A 21329-nucleotide genomic window follows, 5' to 3' on the forward strand; every position below is an offset into this window, starting at 1 on the left:
CCTCTGAAAATCAGCTTCCCCTTATCACTGGAGTTGGCTACCTAGCAGTGCTATGCACTTTAGAAAATCTTACATTATGATTTGGAAATTTTGTGCTGAAGAGCTCATGTGGTTTGTTTGTTACAAGTGTTAGGTGAAACTTAGTTTTACATTATCCCTAACCAGATATCATGTGGCTTATCTGAATGTTCAAATTCCTGTATTGGTGGGATTGTTGCAGTGATCCAAAATGAGTAACTGCAGTCAACTTCCTACTTGGATCATGCTTCAATGGGGATAATTCTAGATCTTGGTTAAAGATAGTTAAGAAAAACTGTATTCTGGGTATTATAATAAATCCTCTGTAAGTCCCTCAGCAAATGTGGCTGTGATATATCAGGATGTCTGTCTATTTCTTTCAGTGTTTGGGTTTAGGAGAGTTTGTAAACTGGAGTGGATGGTGTAGTCTTCACACTTTCAGTACAGTTTTTCCACAGGGAAAAGCTCCCCAGCTCAGATCTTTCACCTGTCTCACAGAACTTCCTGCTGATGGTGTCCTCCACCTCCTGTGCATACTTTGTATTTCAGCCTCTTGGCCCATCATGTTACCCGTGCTGACAGACAAGTCTGTATGGTGAATATTAAGAACTACCAAGGTTTCAGCTACAGAGGGATGTGGGAAACCTAGAGAAGCATGGTAGCCTTCTACTCTTACTTCTAGAGTAGGAATTCTACTGTTAGTATAGTAAATATATTGTACATTTACTTATGTATCTACTAAATATAGAGTTGAGTTAGTGAAGGTGCCGTATTTATGTGTAAATCTAAGAACATACTCTTTATCTTCAGCATCTGCTGAAGATCCACAGCTGACACAGTCTAAGCTCACTGAATCAAGTCTGCAGCCTGTAGATTAAGATATGAGGCCACTGTAAATTTGAGATGTATCACACACAGTTAATGCTGTCTCCCTTTATGAGGACTTGCTCTGAGCTTAAAAAATTATCAGCTGTGGTAAATACAGTGCTGCTGTAGTGTTTGAATAATGATTTCAGCTGTAATGACGTAGATGGCACACTGGGTTTCTGTTTGTTTAAGATACTGTATAAAACAGTGGCACAAACAAACATGTTTGTCTGAGCAGGTTGCTCTGCATTAACCAACAGAAAATTGGATAGAGCTATAGAACATACAGTCACTTCTTAGTGAGGAAGATTTAACCCATTGCAGCTGCAGAGGTGAAATGCTGTTGTGGATAAAGACATGATTTTTAAGGCCTTATCTTGGAAAGCTTGTCTTTAGGGGAAGGTCATTCTGGTATGAAAAAGCTTGCAGTGAATATAGTATAATTCTGTGGTGCATGAACCTTTTCTGCATTTATCTCCTATGCTAGAATAAAATTTGAGTTTAATTCAGCTTGAAGAGCTTTCAAAGCAATGTGAGGTTACCTAGAAAAAAGGTTTTGCTGTAATCTGGAGCTTTACTTTTGCAAAATATGTAAATAATGTGACTGGAATGTGAATGAATGTGAATGCAAATGCTTTAATTTAGATTATACAAGTAAGTTACAGTGAATATAAGTGGTGGCATGAGCTTCAGCACTGGTAGTTCAATAGAATGTAGATGCAAGCCCCTAGATACTTCTGTGTTCAGTAGGGTTGGCCATACTCAGTGTCTGTCACTGCATTGTTACCCTGTTAGCAGGACTTAAACTTGTTGGATTTCGTGTTACAGCTGCATGTGTGTTTGTGTAGAGGCAACCATATCCTAATGAAACATTGCTTTGGGGTGTTTTGTGTTTGGAGTCTTTTTTCTTTAGCTTAAGCTAGTTACCAATGGCTGAGAAAAAAAAGCTAAGCTGAAAATGGACCAACCTTGATCCAGAACAAGTAGGTCTGCACAGGGAGTGGCAACAGCATAATTTGTGAAATGTCTTTTACACCTTCTTCTAATCTTAGCTCAAAACTCCTCCCACTGCCTGCTGCACAGATAGGATCTCATGGTAGCTTGTTGTATTTTATAGTGCTCCAAATACTCGAGTTTAAGAGTCAATGTGGCCACCATAATACTAAGCAAATTATTTCTGAAGTGATTGTTTCATTAAGTACCTTTGTTCCAGTGTGCTAATGCAGAAACTCTACACATCAAATATGAGCTTACTCAATTATTTTTCTTTTTTACAGATTGACCACCTCTCAATAGAAAAACTCCTAATAGACAGTGTCCATGCAAGATCCCATCAAAAACTCCAGGAGCTGAAAGCCATTCTTAAGAGCTACAATGTTAATGACAATTGTACGTGTTGTCTAATGAAGTTTTTCTAGTTCATTTCCAGTTGTGTCTAGGGATGGTTTCCTTTTCTCTTGATGTTTCTTGTTTTCATTAATTTAAATTTAAAAAACAAAACTGAAACAAAACTTTGCTTTGAATTATTCTGCATTGATAATTGTAAAATACCCATATATCTAAATGCAGTGTAATAAATGAAGCTGGTAGAACATTGTAGTCTGGCTTGAAGGGTTAAAATTTACCTAGTGTAAAAGTTGTTTATGTTCAGAATTGAAAGCAAATCTTTCACTGTTTTGAACTAGTTTTGAATGAGACTTTCCTTAAACTGCTGTTGAAACTTTTGGGATTTAGATTGATAATTATGAAGCAGTGAGTTAAAAGGTATTTGAGAATTAGTAATCTTCAGACTTGGTCTGCCTTATTTCATTGTTTTGTCGCTGTTTTCACAGAGAAATTCTTATATTCAGATTCCTCTCTATGTCAACACTATAATAATGTTCAAGTAGTTTGTTTCTCTAAAAACATACAGATTTTTTGATTATAATTGGCTGAGTTTTAATGTAAGCTTGAATAATAGTAATAATACTAATAAGCTTGAGTTTTGAGTGAAATTATTTACACCATTTTTTGTTTAGCGTTCATTGAGACTGCTCTCCCAACTCTTGTAATTCCAATTTTGGAACCATGTGGTCGATCAGAGTGCCTGCATGTATTTGTTGATCTCCACTCTGGAATGTTTCAGCTGATGCTATATGGTGTTGGTAAGTAGGCACAAAACCAGGAGGTATTTCATATCTTTCAGGAATTCTGTGCTATGAAGTAATTATGTGGGAGCTGTTCTGTCAGATCTGCAAAGTTTTGTGAGCAAATGAACCGCACACTTGGGTCAAAATCTAGGTTCTGGAGTTTGAGGAATAGAAAAGAGGATCTTAGTGCTTAAATGTCAGAGTTCAGTTAACATTATTTTAAGAGGACAACAGAGTAATTATTGTTGGGGGTCAATGCAGTTCATATTCTTTATGACTCATGATTCCTGGCTTGTGCTGTTAATGGATGGGATCATTTCACATGGACCTGAGTGAGAATTGTATGATGTGACCTTATATATATTGAGTTACTTCTGTTCAAGTCTTAGCTTCAGGTTTCACATTGCTTAAGAGAATAAAGGAAGTTATTTTAGTTTATTTCGTTAATAACATCCTGCTGTGGTCTTACAAGCATTATGGATCATCTGTTGGTACAAGGGACAACAATTATATCTTGCGCCAGAAGTTTCATCTCAATATGAGAAAGCAGTTCTTTACAGAGAAATCAAACAATCCTTCTAACAACTTCCTGAGAGTTTTGGTGGAGTCTTTCGGGAGATGTTCAAGGTGCAGTTAGATCATCTCATCTCGCTTCTCTTTCCCACAAAAGGCTGGACCAGAAGGTCCCCTTTGAAGCCCGAACCTGGGCTGTTACATGATAATTTAGATGAGACACTTTCAGTATAAGTTTGAAGTTTTGTCTGAAGGACTGGTGCTAAGATCATTCTCCCACCTGATGTTCTTGCAGATCAGCTGACTCTCGATGACATAGAGAAGTCTGTTAATGATGATATGAAGCGAATCATTCCTTGGCTTCAGCAGCTCAAGTGAGTGACTTGAACAATTCACTTCGTTTGCATTTGTATTCTGGATGAGGACACTTGCATGGCTTTTTGTTTTACCACAGTAGGGGTTATAGGGGTTTCTCACTGTTGTAAGCAACCTTGAGTATTTGCCAGCTCTTCTAAGCAGTGAAGGAAAGTCTGGTTTTGTTTGGAATTGATTCCATAGTCCTGCTTTAATTTTCCCCCTTATATGTAGCCTTATGCATTGCTGTATGCACACTTTGCTTGAAGTCTTTTCACTTTTAAGTAGCACACCACTTGCTTCCTGAGAATCTCTTTTTCCATTCATGTTCATCTTCTGTGTCCTTTATTCCAGTCTGTTTCTACAGCTGAACTCTGCTTGTTTCTCAACAAGAATGATCTCACTTATCACAATACAGAAGAAAAACCAGGAAGTGGCCTAGGTTGATTTAAATAATACCTGTTTATCTTCTAGCACTTCAGCCCTTGCTGGTTTAAGTCTCTAATCTTCCTTCCATAAAGCCCTGAGATTTAAACACAAGATACATTTGGCTCCCATAAGAGGTTGTAGCAAATAATACAAACACAGTTTGCATCTGCATGAGAATTGAGTTCCACCTGCTCTGAGTTTTGGAAATTCCCAGTGCTCTGAGTTAATTGCAGGGTGAAATCTCTATTTGAGGAATTCTGCTTCTAAAAGAAGCTTGATGATGCATGAAGCACTGGCACCCTGGAGAAACTAATCAACCTCCCTTTGTTATAAATAATGTACTTGAGATAATGGCTTGGGTAGTGCTGCAGTTTCTGAGGAAGCTCAGCAGTCCACAGATTATCTTTAGGACAGCTGTATCTGACATGTATCTGTGACAATAAATGTGGTGTGTTGTGATGGAGAGGTGCTGAGCACCCGCACTTCCCACTGCTGGAGTCAGTGGAAGTTTGTCTGAATACCCAAGCCATGCATTTCTGAGCCCCTTTCAAGCCTAGCTTATCTCCCTGGCCTTGCCACTATAGGCAAAATCTGTTGGAGTGGGAGAAAGTTTAATTCCAAACATGAGAATAAATTTGATGTGTTGCATGTAGCTCTTCATCTCCAAACTTACTCAGATGAATGATTTTGTTTATAACATAGCTTAGAGTGACATCCAGCTTCAGTGACTTTTTTTTTTACTGTATTGCTTAGCAGCATATGGGAGCAAAGATTTTTCTTTCTACACCAAAACGTAATTGAAGATTCCAGATTGTCAAATAACTGCAATCTACATTTTTTAAATGTTTTCCTTCTATGTTTTATAATGTTTGTAATTTCATATTGTAGCATATAAAAATTTATTCAGCAAATAATTTCAGGGCTTTTCTTCTTGAACTAACAGCTGTCTGTTAAGCTGAAGACAAGATGTGAAGATAGTGCTAAGAAAATAAATAGTAATGAAATTTTCTATGTGATTTTTCTTTATTTAACTTGTGCTGCAGTGATAGATATTGGCTTAGAATATGACTGACTTTTAATTTGACACTAATGCTCTACACTGCAGTGTATTATAATCATGAAACCAGTCTCATGGTACTAATACCTTTATATCCATGCAAGGTTCTGGCTTGGACAGCAGCGCTGCAAACAGTCTATAAAACATCTGCCTACAGTGAGCAGTGAAACTCTTCAACTAGCTAATTATGCCAGCCATCCAGTGGGAAACCTTTCCAAACACAAACTGTTCATCAAACTCACTCGCCTTCCCCAGTACTACATTGTAAGTAACTGAAAAATGCTTCTGTCTTTTGCTCCCTGTCGTGGATATCCCAGGCAGTTTGTTGTACTGTTAACGCTTAATATTAGCAACCAAGTGATTGATGCAATGCTTAATTCTCTGCTCCCTCTCTTCTGTGGGTTTGTTAAGCACTCGGGCTCGTACAGAAGAAAGCACATACAGATTTATTACTCAGTAACCTTCCCATTCTGTGTGTTTCCTGAAAGGTTTGGTCTTTCTTCTCTTCTTGGAAAGCTTTCCTAGCCACAGTATTAATACATTGAAAAAAACTAATGTCTGTTCTTTGAAAAGGAGAGGATAGGAACTGAATTAGACTTACTCTTAGCTTGAGAATCTTCTCAATTTGTTTTGTCTAAATATAGGTTGTAGAAATGTTTGATGTTCCTGGCAACCCCACAGAACTAGAGTACAAGTACCATTTTCTGTCTGTGAGCTATGCTGAAGGAGATGACAGCCCTGCCACTGCACTTTTACTGCAGCAGTTCAAACCAAACATTGAAGAGTTGGTACTGGACACAAAAAGTGGCAAACAAATGAAAAGTGGTGTCAAGCGCAAGGTACGTGTTCCAAAAGCCATTGGGGTGGTTACAGTGCATGAAAGCTCATCACGGGCTCTGAGCATCAATTCCCGCTTTAGCAGCCATGTTTCCAATCTTTGTATGGCTGGCATCTTACTTGTAGTGGTTCTTTGGACTGTTTCCTTAGGGAGATGCTGGGAAACTGTTTTGTAACAGTTGTCCTTCAGTTCATGCCAGGCCTTCTCCTCTGCTCTCAGAGCCAAGGCAGAGCTTTGTGCGGAGGAGTGTGTAGTACATGCAGAGTGCTGGTATCTGTGTGATACACTTTGGGCCATGTGTAGATTTAGAATGACTAGCAGGGGCTGATAAGAGTTATTTCTTGGGGCCAGGCTGACGTGGCTTAGTGATCTACAAGTACTTTTTTAAGGACAAGCTTTAACTGAATTGTTTCAGTGGATCCTTCCAGGAGTTTATGCTCAGGGTGTGATTTGTTTAACACCTAGATGAATGAGGCTATTCCCTGACATCTCTTCAAAGTGTTTACTCCAAATATGCAAGTACATTTGTCTTTATTTTAATTCTAGTTATCTGGAGATCCATGTTCCATAGAACCCAAGAAACCAAAACGGTCGGGAGAAATGTGTGCCTTCAATAAAGTGCTAGCTCATATTGTAGCCATGTGTGATACAAATATGCCCTTTATAGGGCTTCGGATAGAGGTAGGTATTAAAAAATACTTTTTTTCCTTCTTCCCCTCCCCTGCTCCTGATTCTGATATCTAGATGTGACTATCTGGCAAATTTGTGGTCATGTGCTCACTCTGGAGTTCCCCTGCCAGCTGAGCCCGAGTGACTCAGTCTTCTGCACTATGTTGCTTTAGTCTAACTTGTTAGAGCTGCTTCTCTTAGTACAAAGCACTACAAAAAGCTTGAAAAGTTGAGGGAAAAGGGAAAATGAGGATGAAAGATATACTTGTGGGAAGGGTTGGGAAACAACTTTATACCAGATTTGCACAGACTGTTTTTTGGCTTTCCAGTGCTTGAGGATGCGAAACATCTGTCACCCTCAGGGGGAAATAAAAAAAATCCTTGAAAATGTTACAAGTTTTTTGCTTGACTTTTTGCTTGGAATAACATTTTTCTTGTTCACTCCTAGTTATCCAATATGGACATTCCTCACCAGGGAGTACAAGTAGAAGGAGACGGCTTCAGCCATGCAATACGTTTATTAAAGTAAGAGGATATTCTCTGTGTTTCGTTTTGTTACTGTATGTACACTTGAGAGGAAAAAAAAGGGCTTCTTTGGAGAGTAACAATAAGAATATCAGGACTGTGACAGGATTTTTGTTTTGGGTTTTTTTTTCCATTTTTTTGGAGGGGTGTTACTACTGTGTGTCTTGTACTTGCATGTGAAGCAGTGCTAGAGAAAGGGGAAAATTAGAGTAGACTAAGAGCCAACTACAATTTTTTTCCTTCATTAGCCTAAATTGGGGGGCTCTGAAAACAGTTTGACAGTCCTCAATCCTTAAATCCAGGCAGTGCTAAGGAAAAGTGGTGATGATTCATGAACATGCAATTTTAGATCAGATCAGAGGCCTACATACTCCATATGTTATTTGGCAATTATGTGAAACTGCAGAGGAAAATGCCAGGATTTCCAGAAAAGACAATTGCATGGTAAAGAGGTTGTAGAGGAAATATCTCAGAATCATACAGTAATTTAATAGGTTATTAAGGCCCAAAGCAGGACTTTGCATTTGTTTTCATGGAACTTCATAAGGTTCCTGTTAACTTGTTCCTCCAGCCATCTTGTGATCTCTCTGAAGGGCAGCCCTGACCTCCAGCATCTTAAGTGCTCCCTTCAGTTTGTCATCATCTGCAAATTTACTATTCTTCTGTATCATATAGGCTACTGAAATAGTTATATTGAAATTCTTAATAGCAGACCAATAGTACCTGCCTCTGTGTTAACCCTGAGGAATGCCAGCCACAACCAGCCACTAACTGGACCTGCAACAAATAAAGTTTAAAGCAAAAAACCAGAGACCCCAAAGACACCTCCTAGAGTAAAACCTTCGTAACTCCTGTTCTGCTGCAGAAATGTACAGTGACATAAAGGCACTGGTGTCCAAATGCATCAGGCCCTACCTTTTTTAACTTTGCATATGAGCAGAGAACTTGTGAACTGAAGTTAAGGGTGGAACATGGGATTTCTGGCTAGATCCTCAAGGAATTTGAAATGTTTTTACTTAAGCTTTATTTAGTCTGTCCCCTGTGCTCAATTCACACATTGGGATTCGAATAAATTAGTGAGTACTAAGGGAGCTGCCAGGGTGTTCATTGCATGTAGAGCAAGCTTGTTCTAGAAGGCAAATGAATTCAGATTGCCAGAGAACTTAGTTATTTTCATCTTTTTTGGCTTATTTCTCTAGATAAGAGCTTTATATTGGTGAGCTCTTAGTTCACCAGGAGATAAGGACAATTCAGCAGATCCTTTAACAGTCTGTAATTTGCAGGTGTTGAATCCATATAAAAAGTGGTCTTAGCTCAGAGTGCTTTTGTGACACACTTATTACAGTCCTTGAAGAGGAACGGTTTATCTCATTGTGCAGTCCAGCTGCCTCTGCTGTTGATTTGTTCATCCTTTCATGTCCAGACTTGGGAGTCCTTCAGGAAATACTAGAAGGTAGTGTAGTTACTTGTGGAGCTGCACTACGTCTAATGGAGATTGTTTTTGTCATGTATAGAATTCCTCCCTGTAAAGGTGTAAACGAGGAAACGCAGAAGGCTTTGGACCGATCTCTTCTTGATTGCACTTTCCGACTACAAGGTAGAAATAATCGCACATGGGTGGCCGAGCTGGTGTTTGCAAACTGCCCGCTGAACAGCACTTCATCCAGGGAACAAGGCAAGTTTCATTGAGGAACACTGGTAAATTTTGTTTCTTTGTAGTTTACATTGTCTATTTCAGTAGTTTTAATGTCTTGGTTTAAATGGACAGCTGTCTGTCCCTAAGATTTCTAATAAACTACAGTGTACCTTAATCAAAATTCTGACTGCTGAATGGATGCATTTTTGTTATTTTAATGTGCTTCCTGGTCACTTGCCACAGTTGACTCTTAGTCTGTAAACCACAGCTCAGAAACCACTGGGTTGATCAGTATTTCCCATCTCCTCACACTGCAGGACCAACCCGACATGTTTACCTGACATATGAAAACCAGTTGTCTGAACCAGTTGGAGGTCGCAAGGTGGTGGAGATGTTCCTCAATGACTGGAACAGTATTGCTCGGCTGTACGAGTGTGTCCTGGAGTTTGCACGGTCCTTACCAGGTACAGAAATCACCTCCTTTTTGTCAGAGTGATGGGCTTACAGATGACTGTGATTTTCTCACTCTGACTCTCTTCCCTCCTCTCTTCACAGACATCCCCAACCACTTAAACATTTTTTCAGAAGTTCGGATCTACAACTACCGAAAACTTATCCTTTGTTACGGAACTACCAAGGGGAGCTCAGTGAGTAACTCCTAAATGGACTTCAAATGTATGATTGAAAACAGAATGGGTAGGCTTAGACTTCTCAGAATTTTGCTGCACAATTTTTCTTTGTAGTGGAATTAATATAGATGAATGTAGAAAAGACAGAGGGTGCTGCATTGCTGATTTGCTGGGTTGCTAGAAGTTCAATATTTTTGAGAATTTCTGTTAGATGCTTTATATTGTGGGAAGGACAGTTGCGTGCTTCTGTCTGATGAAAGCTGGTGTGGCAGCGTTTTTCTGAAAAAATTTGTGTAAGTATTGTTACTGCTCACTGTTGTACTGGGATATATGGATGGGTATGTGTAAGCTGAACGCCTAATTCTGCCTTGAAAGAGAGGACTCTAATAAAGTTTTAAATGTAGCACAGTGCTTTCAATGAGGTGTTCATTGATTGTGTTGTAGCAGTGCTGTTCTCTTGTTCAGAACTCTAGCTTACTGTGTAGTATTTGAATTTACAACCTATTAATTACTTAAATAACTGGGTATTTGCTCACATCTTTGTGTTAAGTGCAGGGTAGAGGAAGAAGTAAGAGCATGTTTATTTCAGATTAAGAATATAATTTTGTGTGCAACTGATGTGAAGTAGCTTGATACACTTGAAATTTGCTTCCTGGGACCTTTGTGTGTTCATTTTCTAAGCTGAATTTTTTTAGAAGTGTTTTTATGTGCATTTTCATGGGAAGTGTATGTAAATATATATATATATGTATACATACATACATATCTATGTTATATATATGTAAGTAGCCAGAGCAGCAGTATGGACTTGGCATTTAACTTCCTTACATATTATCCAGTACTCATTTTTGTGTAATGTAACTTTAGAAAACCAGTCCACCTCCAGCAACTCACTAATCAGTTTTCCACACCGTGAATCTCTCAAGTTTAATTTTCTCTCTCTCACTTTGGCAGAAAAGATTCTTTTGCTTTTTGATTGAGTTGCATATATAATTGCCCAGTTCTGTGGTTGCCAACAATCCAGGCAGCTAAATGGGTGTTAAACTTGGGAGAGCTTTTTCTTTTCTTCACAGCCTCAGCAGCTTTTGAGGAGGGTGAATTATGAATCTGTTGAGGTTTGATAGAAAATAGGGGGAAAATTAAATCTAACCAACTTTCTTGTTATAATCTCTTACTTTAACATCTTATATTAAAGGTTATTACAACCTGTAATATAAGAGTAGAATAAGTAAGTTATTACAACCTACTTGTTCTAGCTTCCAAGACCATTTTATGTTTGTGACATTGCAGATCAGCATTCAGTGGAACTCCATCCTCCAGAAGTTCCACATTTCACTGGGAACAGTTGGCCCAAACTCAGGTTGCAGTAACTGTCACAACACAATTCTGCACCAGCTCCAGGAGATGTTTAATAAAACGCCAAACGTGGTGCAGTTGTTACAGGTAATGTTCTAAAAAACTTGTCAAGAAAATTGCAAGACACTGGGGAGCTGAGTTCTGATTAAACTGAATCTCTTCAAGGGTGTTATGATTGTTTATGAATCTCATTGCCAGAAAGTATCTAATTTTCCCTGCTATGCCCCGTTTTCCCTGACCTTTCCTTTTGGATAAGCTACCTGACCTCTCAATCTCCGCTCTCTCCCAGGTTTTGTTTGACACTCAGGCTCCACTAAACGCCATCAACAAACTCCCGACTGTGCCCATGCTGGGGCTGACCCAGCGCACCAACACTGCCTACCAGTGCTTCTCCATCCTGCCCCAGTCCCCCACGCACATCAGGCTGGCCTTCAGGAACATGTACTGCATCGACATCTACTGCCGCAGCCGCGGCGTGGTGGCCATTCGCGACGGCGCCTACAGCCTCTTCGACAACAGCAAGATAGTGGAGGGCTTTTACCCTGCGCCTGGGTTAAAGGTGAGCACCCTGTGTTTGCTGGCAGCGTGTCAATAAATGAGCTTCTCACTTGGAAGTGTGAGTCTGAGGAGAAGAGCTTGGTGAAGGTTTTCTTTGTGGAGACCTGCGGTCCTTCCGAAATTCTGAGCATAGAAGTTTTTGATTTATTGGTAGATGTGTTAATTAGTTTGAATTAAAATGTTTCCTTAAAAAAAAATAACATCAAGTGCTAGGCTTTTTTTTTCTTATCTGTGTATTCAGGCATCCTTTTGTTGAAACTTGATGAAGCTTTGTGTCTAGGCTAGATGTGTGCTCCTGGATTAGCTGCAACTGCTCCTCACAAACTGTTTTGTGTGGCAGTACAGTGCTCGGAAGTTGCAGGTGGAACAATACTCCATGTCAGATGATTCTAGACAGAAATTTCTCTTTTAAAACAGTTCCCATCCACATGGGGCAGGAGTTTGTGACTTCCCTTCTAAATGCAGTGCTGGTTCACTCTTCCTTAAAAATAAATCTCTCTACACTGATAGAATACCTTAGGGCAGCTTGTACCAGTGCTAGTTATACTGAAATACTGTAAAATAGCAGCCTTTGAGAAACAGGTTAATTTGCTAATTTTTTTTCTGACAGTTGCAACTGAATATTAATTTTCTCGTGTTGCATTTAACTGATCCTGAACATCTGCCTCTTTAACAAATGCCAAATGAAAGGCTAATGGAAAGAAGAAGGAGATTGTAGATACCAGTGTAAAGTGGTAGAAGAGAATGGAAATGGGAAGGTAGAGGAGGAATTAATTCATGAAAGTTGGCAGGTTCCTCTGAGTACAAGAGAATGCTGTGGAGCAGATGACTTAGATGTTCTTAACCAAACAGGGCAGTTGTAGGTGTGATACAGCAGCCCTGTAGGTTCTGGATATTCAGGAGTTTTTCTGGAACAGGTATTTCCAAGTGTAGATTTTTCCTTATCTTTAAGGAGAGAAGAAAAATGTTGGTATTTCAATTTACTGGAAATATTTATTGTTATAGAGCCAAGTGTTTCTGTTTATTAATTGATATATATTACAGACTAATTATATTGTAATTAATTAATGTCCACTAGTATTTAGTTCCAGAGACTTGCCTGTCTCCTATGTGCTGTAGCTGATAAAGGTAGTTTTAAAGCTTAGCAAATACTGCCTTCATTTGTATAGTAAAATTTAAATGGACAAACTGCTAACAAAACTGCTTTTTCCACAGACATTCCTGAACATGTTTGTTGACAGCAATCAGGATGCACGGAGACGATCTGTAAATGAAGATGATAACCCACCTTCTCCTATCGGAGGAGACATGATGGATTCTTTGATATCACAGCTCCAGCCCCAGCAGCCACCACAGCAGCCACAACAACAGGTACCCTTCAGGCAAAGTAAATGCTTATTGTCTTCCTCAACAGTAGATTTCTAAGAACTTCATGTTCTAAAGGGATTAGCAGTAACAAAATGGAAAGGGAGACTATAAACCCACTCTGCTGTAAAATTCCCCTTTGGGCAAAATGTATTAATTTATTTTGCGTTTCTCTTTCCAGTGTAAACAGCCCATAGCATATGAACAGCAGCTTTGGAAGGTCACATGAGACTGCTGCCTAGAAGCAAAGGACTGAGGGAGGGAAAGCAACTGTTTAAGATAAAAGATGGGAGGGAGAGTCAGGAGGCTTTGCTGTTACAGGGTGGCAGATAAAGGGAGAGAGGTAAAGAGATATTATGTCTTTAGAAGAAACTGGAAAAAAAAGTGAGCCCTGAACAAGATAGTATAGAAAATCAAACAACTGTGTGGATGAACCTGTAAGACTAAAGCCTCATTAGTATTCTCCTGCATATACTTAACTTTTGTTTGGTACAAAATGATCAAAAGTTTTCATTGTCCTGTGTTGACAATTTCAGCCATTTGCAAAACAGGCAGGAGCCTCGGGAGCGTATCCTCTCACCTCACCACCCACCTCCTACCACAACACAGTGACACCCTCCCCATCCATGATGCACACACAGTCACCAGGTAGGATGGCTGGGAGCTGGTCCTGTCCTAGAAAAATAGGTCTTTGTGCATGTGTGCTTTTCTATTATTTGAGCTGTGTTTAGCCCCACATTAGCCAAGAGAATGCACTTTACACTGTGGGGGGAAAAAGCAGGGTCTTGCCAAGCATGTTTTGGAAAGTACATTTTGAAGCTAAAAAAACCCATTAAGTAAAACTCTCATCTTTAGCTGTGTAATATTTGGGGCTATTTCATAATTACTGTTTATAAGACAAAAACAGTAGTGTTTTGCTAAGGCAAAAACCTGCTAATTTTCAATACCTGCTTTTTCAGAAAAGCTTTTCATCACAAAGCTCTGCCTTCTGCTCCCAGCTGTTGTAGAACGACAGCTGAAAATATTTAATTTTGGGGAAGGGTTGGGCAGGGGGGAAATGCCATTCTTCAAGCCAAATATCATGGGAAGTTTCCTTTGTGTGGTAAATCAACCTGAAATATAACAGTCACACATGTACAAAATAAAGTCATTGAGTACAAAAACAAATTTTCTTGAATCTTGTTTGCTGTCTCCCTAAAAAGAGGGGAGCCGTTGATAGAAAAAAATTAGAACAGAAAGATGGGAAATGTGTATGTCAAGTGATGTGATGTCTTTGATCAGGAAATTTGCATGCTGCAAGCTCACCTAGTGGGGCTTTAAGAGCACCATCACCAGCATCCTTTGGTCCAACTCCTTCACCTTCCTCTCTTGGAATCACAATGGGACAAACAGCTAACTTTGCCAGCCCACATGGTGAGTTCTTTACTGGCAGGTTTAAATGTAGTGGCAGGGAGGGCAGATTTGCTTCTTAAAATTAAGTCTTTCAGAGCAGACCTAAGTTAATTGAGAAAAAAATAATGTTTTGTAATTGACTCAAATAGCTGTTTTCATATATGTGAGTGTTAATTGTTAACAGCAGTCAAAAGTAGCTGCATGGCATGTTGAGGTGTTCCTAACATGTTAAAAATTGACTCTCAGTCACTCCTTTCTGCTTACTAATGTAGGGAAATTCAATATGGTCTTGTAGCAGAACAGTGGCTGCAGCTTTTAATGAGCATTTCCTTTTGTTAGATTAGTTAGTGGGTTTTCACTGCTTACATTTCCTGGAAAAATAAGTGGAACAGGTTAGAAATTCACATACTTGCAATTTGGAAATGTTATCAAAGTCTGGCTGGTTTGACATATCTGTATGTGAGCAACGTGCCTGTGGTTGTTTCCTTTATTAATTTGGTTGGTTTTTTGGAAAGCTGCCAAAACAATCCTTTGTGTAATCACAGTACATTGGAAACTGTTCTATAGATCACATCGAATGAACAGTGTTCTGACTATTGAGATGAACAAAGTGAGAGAGATGTACCACAGAGTAGGTTTAAGGTTCTGATCAGTCTGTATAGCAGAGATACCTTTGCAGCAATAACTGTAAGATACTGAATAAATAAGGAACTGGCTGGCTGAGGCTTCCTTTGCTAAGTCTGTAGGCAAGAGCTCCTTTTAGTTTAGAACCTATCACTTGTTGAACATGACAATTTTCCTTAACATTCTACTTTTTAAAAAATACAACCTGGAAACCCTTGAAATCTGTATCTTGATTTTTACTCTCTGCCCCCACTCGTGTGTTTTGTATGGTTGTAAATAGTCTGAAACTTTGCAGGCATTTTCATGTTTTACAGATTTTGGTAAGCCTCTTTTAGATTTCTCTACTAGAAAGCCTTTTACTTTTTAAAGAAGTAATAATGGTCTTGTAACATCTGTAGGTACCATAGACCCAAGCTCACCATACACCATGATGTCACCCAGTCAGCGTGCAGGGAATTGGCCAGGATCTCCCCAGGTCTCTGGTCCATCACCAGCAGCACGGATGCCTGGAATGTCACCAGCCAACCCTTCCCTTCATTCACCTGTCCCTGATGCCTCTCATTCCCCACGAGCTGGAACAAGTAGGCTTCTTTATCAGTCTTATAACTGTGAAACACTCATGTTTAACACTTGTAGTTGTGTTCTTTTTGGTGGTTCTTGTGGCAGTCTAACAGTCCTTATTGTCTTTGTGCAGTAAATGTCTAAGGAAATTAAGCCTTGATTCTGTCCTACTTCAAATCTTCAATAACAAATTATAAAAGTGAGCTAGAGCATACAGCATAAATGTCAGCAAGATTGATGATAGTTTTTGTTGCAGTGCAGAAATCAGTCTGAAACTATTAAACTCCATGACTAAGAGAAAAGTCTTCAGAGTGAAAGCAATGATAGGCACATTTGCCAGCCCAAATACTAACTTTTCACATCATAGGTTTGTAATGCTGCTCTTGCACGACTGATTTAGCCATCTTTACATCCCATTGAGTTTGTTGTGCAAACCTGCTGTCTGCTGGCATGCTGCAGAAAGAGGAAAAGGGAGTAGGATTTTAATGTTACTGAGACTCTTTGCATGGGTTCAGAGTCAAAACTAATTCCTTGTCTGTCTGATGCCTATCACTAGGCAGGCAAATTCTTAAATAAGAAGGACTGAGCTTTGTCCCAGAGGACTTACTGATGAATAGAGACAATTGAAGTCAATATATATCTTATGTTTCAGCTTAAATCCTCCCTAACTGCAAGTCCTTGTGTCCCCACAGGTTCCCAAGTCATGCCAACAAGCATGCCTCCACCTCGGAAACTACCTCAGCGCTCTTGGGCTGCATCCATTCCTACAATCCTCACCCACAGTGCCTTGAATATTCTGCTCTTGCCCTCTCCTACCCCTGGGCTTGTGCCAGGACTAGCTGGCAGCTATCTGTGCTCCCCTCTTGAGCGATTCCTTGGGTCAGTGATTATGAGGAGGCATCTTCAGAGGATCATTCAACAGGAAACGGTACGGTTTCAGTTTGAATGGACCTGTGGTATGTGACTGCTCCGTGTCTTTCAAATCAGGCACAAACTGAAATGCTTCAAATAAAATAACTGTTTGCTGTTAGACTTGTGCTGTACTTCTGATTTTTGCCATCTAAAGTGTCAAAATTTAAAGAAATCATTTAGTTCCACTTCTTTTCCACACAAATTAGATTTGGTCGGGTGAAATTTGGTAACTGTTAAAATAGCAAGTCTGTGACCAAGTTTCAGATCTAAGTCTATGACCAAGTCTATGATCTAAGTTTCAGATGCTGTGGGTTCTTTGGGTTTGGCATGTCCATTGGGAGTTTGCTGGAACAGCCACAGGGTTACTGTGGGTAGCACCACTCCTTGGCAGGATTGCCAGAGAAGTGAGTTACTAGTTAATGTTAACTACTCAGTCGGGAATATTACCTTAGGGTTTGGGACAGACAAGTGTGCCTCTTCACTTCTGTGGCATGGATTCAGTGACAGAAAAAGAAGCCAAATCTTAATTCTCAAGGCAAATTTACCTGTATTAAAATATCATTTGTTTCTTTCTGGAAAGAGAGGTTGATCTCTACACTTTGGGGAGAGAGTGAGAGAGTGCGTGTGCATGAGTTCATTCCATTTGCTGAATGACTAATTGACTGTGAATCTCCTTTTTACACAGCTACAGTTAATAAACTCCAATGAACCAGGTGTCATTATGTTTAAGACTGAGGCACTGAAATGCAGGGTTGCTCTCAATCCCAAAACCAACCAGACCTTGCAGCTGAAAGTAACACCTGAAAATACAGGACAGTGGAAATCAGAGGAGTTACAGGTTTTGGAGAAGTTCTTTGAAACAAGGGTATGTACTGAAATCAAGAACGTTGATGTTTTTGTGCATTGCTTTTAATGTCTGGTGTTGTTTTGAGTGGTCCTGCTGACTTTCACTGGCATGTGTAAGAGCTGCAAAATATAAAGCTGATGTTTTTGTGCATTGCTTTTAATGTCTGGTGTTGTTTTGAGTGGTCCTGCTGACTTTCACTGGCATGTGTAAGAGCTGCAAAATATAAAGCTGACAGCTGTGCATGCTAGTTGCATATTAAATGATATATTTATTATCTAAATAGGCACTACTAAGTAGTATCTTTCTTTAGGTTGCAGGACCACCTTTTAAAGCAAACACCCTGATAGCCTTCACAAAGTTACTAGGGGCTCCCACGCACATCCTCAGGGACTGCGTACACATCATGAAACTGGAGCTGGTAAGTCAGCTGTTGTATTTATTTAGTTCACCCAACTTTGATTGTTATATTTTTGAAAAAAAGCTAATGTATTTTTATCTACAAACACACAAATTACTCCAAATTTATACATAAGTTATTTAGTGTTATTGGAGAAGTTTTCATTTTACTACTAGCTTTCCTGGAAACGCTCAAAATTTCTCATTTAAAGTGATGACTTTAAGGAACTGCAGACATGTTACAACAGGCACACGTATAGACTGACTGGAATCTTTCCGATTGTGTTACTATGCTCAGTTCTTTCAGTGTTACTCTGGTTTCTCTAAACTTGGCAACGTCTGCAGGTTTAGCTAAAGAGGCACATTCTGCTTTGTGGTGCTTCCCTGTTTCATAGCTGTGTATGTCACTGATGTGAAAACTTTGCTGTTATTTCTCTGTGCTGCTCTCTCTGAACAGTTCCCTGACCAGGCAAGTCAGCTGAAATGGAACGTGCAGTTTTGTTTAACAATCCCTCCCAGCGCTCCACCAATTGCGCCTCCAGGAACACCTGCTGTTGTGCTGAAATCCAAAATGTTGTTTTTTGTAAGTAAAGCTATCTGTTTTAAAATTCTAACCCTGCATGTCTCTGATATCATCACGACTTTGTAGCAAAACATAAGCCCACTGTATCTGACAGCTGTAATAGCTAAAAGTGTTGTGCTGTTTGGAGTCCTCAATTTGCTTGGATCTCTTTTGTAATGAGTTGAGTTCATATTCCTACTCTCCTTCCTACTAAAGCAATTCCTCGCGTTTTATGTTCTTGAAGAGATGTTGACAATATATAAAGTTCAGCTCCCTCTGGGTTGCATCTTCAAGTGCTCCCCTTGTGGGTGTTTAGTTCTTTGAGGCACTAACCACCTAGATTGGGTGACATGCACATTAGTGGTGCTGGGAGAGGAGAGAGAGATGAGATGTTCAGAACAAATCTATGTTAGTGTTGTGCCCGAGGCAATGCTCACTGTGGGGTGCTTTTGAGAAGACAATAGTCTCCATCTGACTGATAATTTCTCTGTTACAGAATTGATGTCTGAAAACTGGGGGGTGGAAGTACATGCTGTCTGTAGGCCTGGAGTGTTTAACTGTATCAAAAGTTGCACTGAAGTACATGGTCATTCCATTTAACACTCTTTTTGGGTTGTTTCCCTACAGCTTCAGCTAACACAGAAAACAACAGTCCCACAGGAAGCTGTTAGTATTATTGTCCCAATTATTTATGATATGGCTTCGGGTACAACGCAACAGGCTGACATTCCCAGGCAGCAGAACTCTTCTGTTGCTTCTCCAATGATGGTTAGCAATATTCTAAAGAGGTTTGCTGAACTGAATTCACCACGACCAGGTACTGTACATGTCCAGTAGATATATTCTCTTCACCCAGACATCTGTGACAAATCTCCAGTGTAAAACTAAACCTCTCTTAAGTCTGAATTCTTCTTGGTTTCTACCTTACTTCTTTAGTGATTACAAGCTCCTGGCGTGACAGGCAATACATAACTTCATAGGAAGTACTGGCAACACAGCAGAAGGTTGCACTGATGATTCAGGCTGGGTTTTGCTGTTCTGCCCAAGTGATAGAATGCACCCACCTCTTGTTGGCCCAACTCTTGCTGCTCAGTAAGAGTCATGCTTTTGACAAATGGGCCTAGAATGAGTCACAAGAAATATGCTATGGCCAAGTGTCAGTTTTCTTGGTTAATTATGAAGTTACTCAGCTTAACAGTAGAATATAAAGGGATGTTAAAATAGTTATCAGAACTTGTCCACGTGCTGTGAATGATTTAAAAGTAATTGCAGTGGTTGTATACTCCTTTGTCAGTGTGTCCACTAGCAGAGGTGCATACAGTTCTGTCCACCAGGCGTGCTGTGAAGTGTTTGAGCTAGGTTGTTCTGAGTGTTCATTGGCCTGTAGGTAGTGCACCATGAGCAGCGTTGTGCTTTGCTTTCCCTCTTGTTTGTCATACCTTTTATTTTTCTTTTATTATCAAAAACATGGAAGAACAGTAGCAGGTTCTTTGGGCAGCATGTTTCTGTAAGCAGTGGTTTGGGGTCCTAGTGCACAGATGGCTCATAAGAACAGTATCTTTCAGTTCTGATGAAGAACATATTTTTTCCAGTAACCCAGTGAATAGATTGAAGTTGTGAATCCAGAGGTTGACTCTTACTTCTCTTTTGTATAATTATTATCTTGTTGTTATGCAGTAATTTTAACTATGCTTGATGGATTATTTCAATTGGTAGAACATGAGCAATGTTTACCTTAAATTGGTGTGGATATGCATACATTTCTGAAACTTGTGATGGGATTTAAACTAATATGCACTTTCTGTTTAACATGTAGTAATAGTTTAGGTAAATAGGAGAGAAAATAGCCTTGAGGGCATGTGGAGTTCCCTGTAGGAGTTCTGTATGTGGAAAAGAGCTGTTGTTTGTATAGCAAAACAAGAGCTGTTGTTTGTATCGTTTTTTTCAAAATATATTAACTGAAGTTCAGGTGTTGTTTTTGGAAGGTGCTTCCCCACAGAGTTCCCCTGGTGTGGGGAAGGGTAGGTTCTTGCTTTGCTGTTTGTTATTGCCCTGAGTTGTGCTTTAAAGTAAACCCTCCACAAAATACCACAGGCAGAGCAAGTAACTGTCAGAGCTGCTCTAGTGATGTGTGGTGAGATGTTTCCTGATAGTCGCTAGATAGATCAAAATGGAAGATTTTTGCTTGTCATGCAAGTTTTGAAGCAGTTTTGGAATCCAGTACAGGGAGCAAAGTATAGACAGGGGGGAAAAAAAGTATAGGAAAAGCATTGGAGCCACAAGCAGAGCCTTGTCCAGACAAAGGAAAATGTAGCTGGCCGAGCAGAGGAAATTTCTAGTAGTCCTTACTCTAACTTCCAAAAGAAAGAATGAGTCTGTATGATTTTATTTATTTCCACCATCACTCAGCAAAAGTAGGATCTTCCCTGAGGACTCTTGAAATGCAATTCCCTCTGTTCTTATTGTCAAAACATACATTATTAGAGCTGATGAAAGAGAGCAAGAATATCTTCTTTTCTTGGCCATTGAAAGGCGATAGGAGAGCCAGCCAATGAAAGTAGATAGCTGGGAGACTTCTCTTAGAACAGCAGGACGTGGGAGATCCCAGATGTGTGTCCTTTGTCGTCTGATGCTCCTTTCTCTTCTGCTGCTCCTGCGCTGTACCCAGGATTTTCCTGACTTTCCTACCTGTTAGCTCTCTGCTGCACTAACTGCAATCTGCTTGGTTAAGGGAATTTTTCACTGTTTGAGTCAGGAAGGAGCAGGGCCTCCCATTGTGCACAGCTGATGTTACTGGCACTGTCATTGTAACCTGGAATCAGTGTTGCCTTGTTCTGGCTGTATCTTTTTTACCTTTCTCTCTTTGTGAGAAAGTATTTTGTATTCAGCTTAATTTTCCTCTTAATAAAATGGTAGTGCCTGAAAAGTAAGTTCTTTTGAAAGAGTTTTCTTTTCAGATCTGTGGGCAAACACATTCTGCTGTGTTTAACAGTAAAGTGTTGACTCATTGCGAGTACATGTTGTCTAAGACCACTTTACCTATGCCTCTGTGGGAGAAAATACTTTACTTTGGGGAAATACTTATATGAACT

At 39.7% G+C, this 21329-nt stretch overlaps 1 protein-coding gene across 1 annotated transcript in view; it reads left to right on the forward strand.

Annotated features, from left to right (window-relative positions):
- The window catches only part of MED14 (mediator complex subunit 14), a 34573-nt gene that overhangs the window by 11830 nt on the left and 1414 nt on the right, over window positions 1–21329 (forward strand). Inside the window, exons 10-30 of the mRNA XM_068179738.1 lie at window positions 2163–2274; window positions 2904–3029; window positions 3823–3901; window positions 5472–5631; window positions 6012–6206; window positions 6752–6886; window positions 7323–7399; window positions 8914–9074; window positions 9353–9499; window positions 9591–9682; window positions 10955–11107; window positions 11310–11579; window positions 12794–12949; window positions 13480–13591; window positions 14225–14356; window positions 15358–15540; window positions 16213–16448; window positions 17118–17297; window positions 17590–17697; window positions 18133–18258; window positions 18865–19054. Of these exons, the coding sequence (XP_068035839.1) occupies window positions 2163–2274; window positions 2904–3029; window positions 3823–3901; window positions 5472–5631; window positions 6012–6206; window positions 6752–6886; window positions 7323–7399; window positions 8914–9074; window positions 9353–9499; window positions 9591–9682; window positions 10955–11107; window positions 11310–11579; window positions 12794–12949; window positions 13480–13591; window positions 14225–14356; window positions 15358–15540; window positions 16213–16448; window positions 17118–17297; window positions 17590–17697; window positions 18133–18258; window positions 18865–19054 (3130 nt within the window). The remainder of the gene's footprint in view (window positions 1–2162; window positions 2275–2903; window positions 3030–3822; window positions 3902–5471; window positions 5632–6011; window positions 6207–6751; window positions 6887–7322; window positions 7400–8913; window positions 9075–9352; window positions 9500–9590; window positions 9683–10954; window positions 11108–11309; window positions 11580–12793; window positions 12950–13479; window positions 13592–14224; window positions 14357–15357; window positions 15541–16212; window positions 16449–17117; window positions 17298–17589; window positions 17698–18132; window positions 18259–18864; window positions 19055–21329) is intronic.

The sequence above is a fragment of the Anomalospiza imberbis genome, chromosome 2 (assembly GCF_031753505.1).
Source record: "Anomalospiza imberbis isolate Cuckoo-Finch-1a 21T00152 chromosome 2, ASM3175350v1, whole genome shotgun sequence".
Classification (NCBI taxonomy): domain Eukaryota; kingdom Metazoa; phylum Chordata; class Aves; order Passeriformes; family Viduidae; genus Anomalospiza; species Anomalospiza imberbis.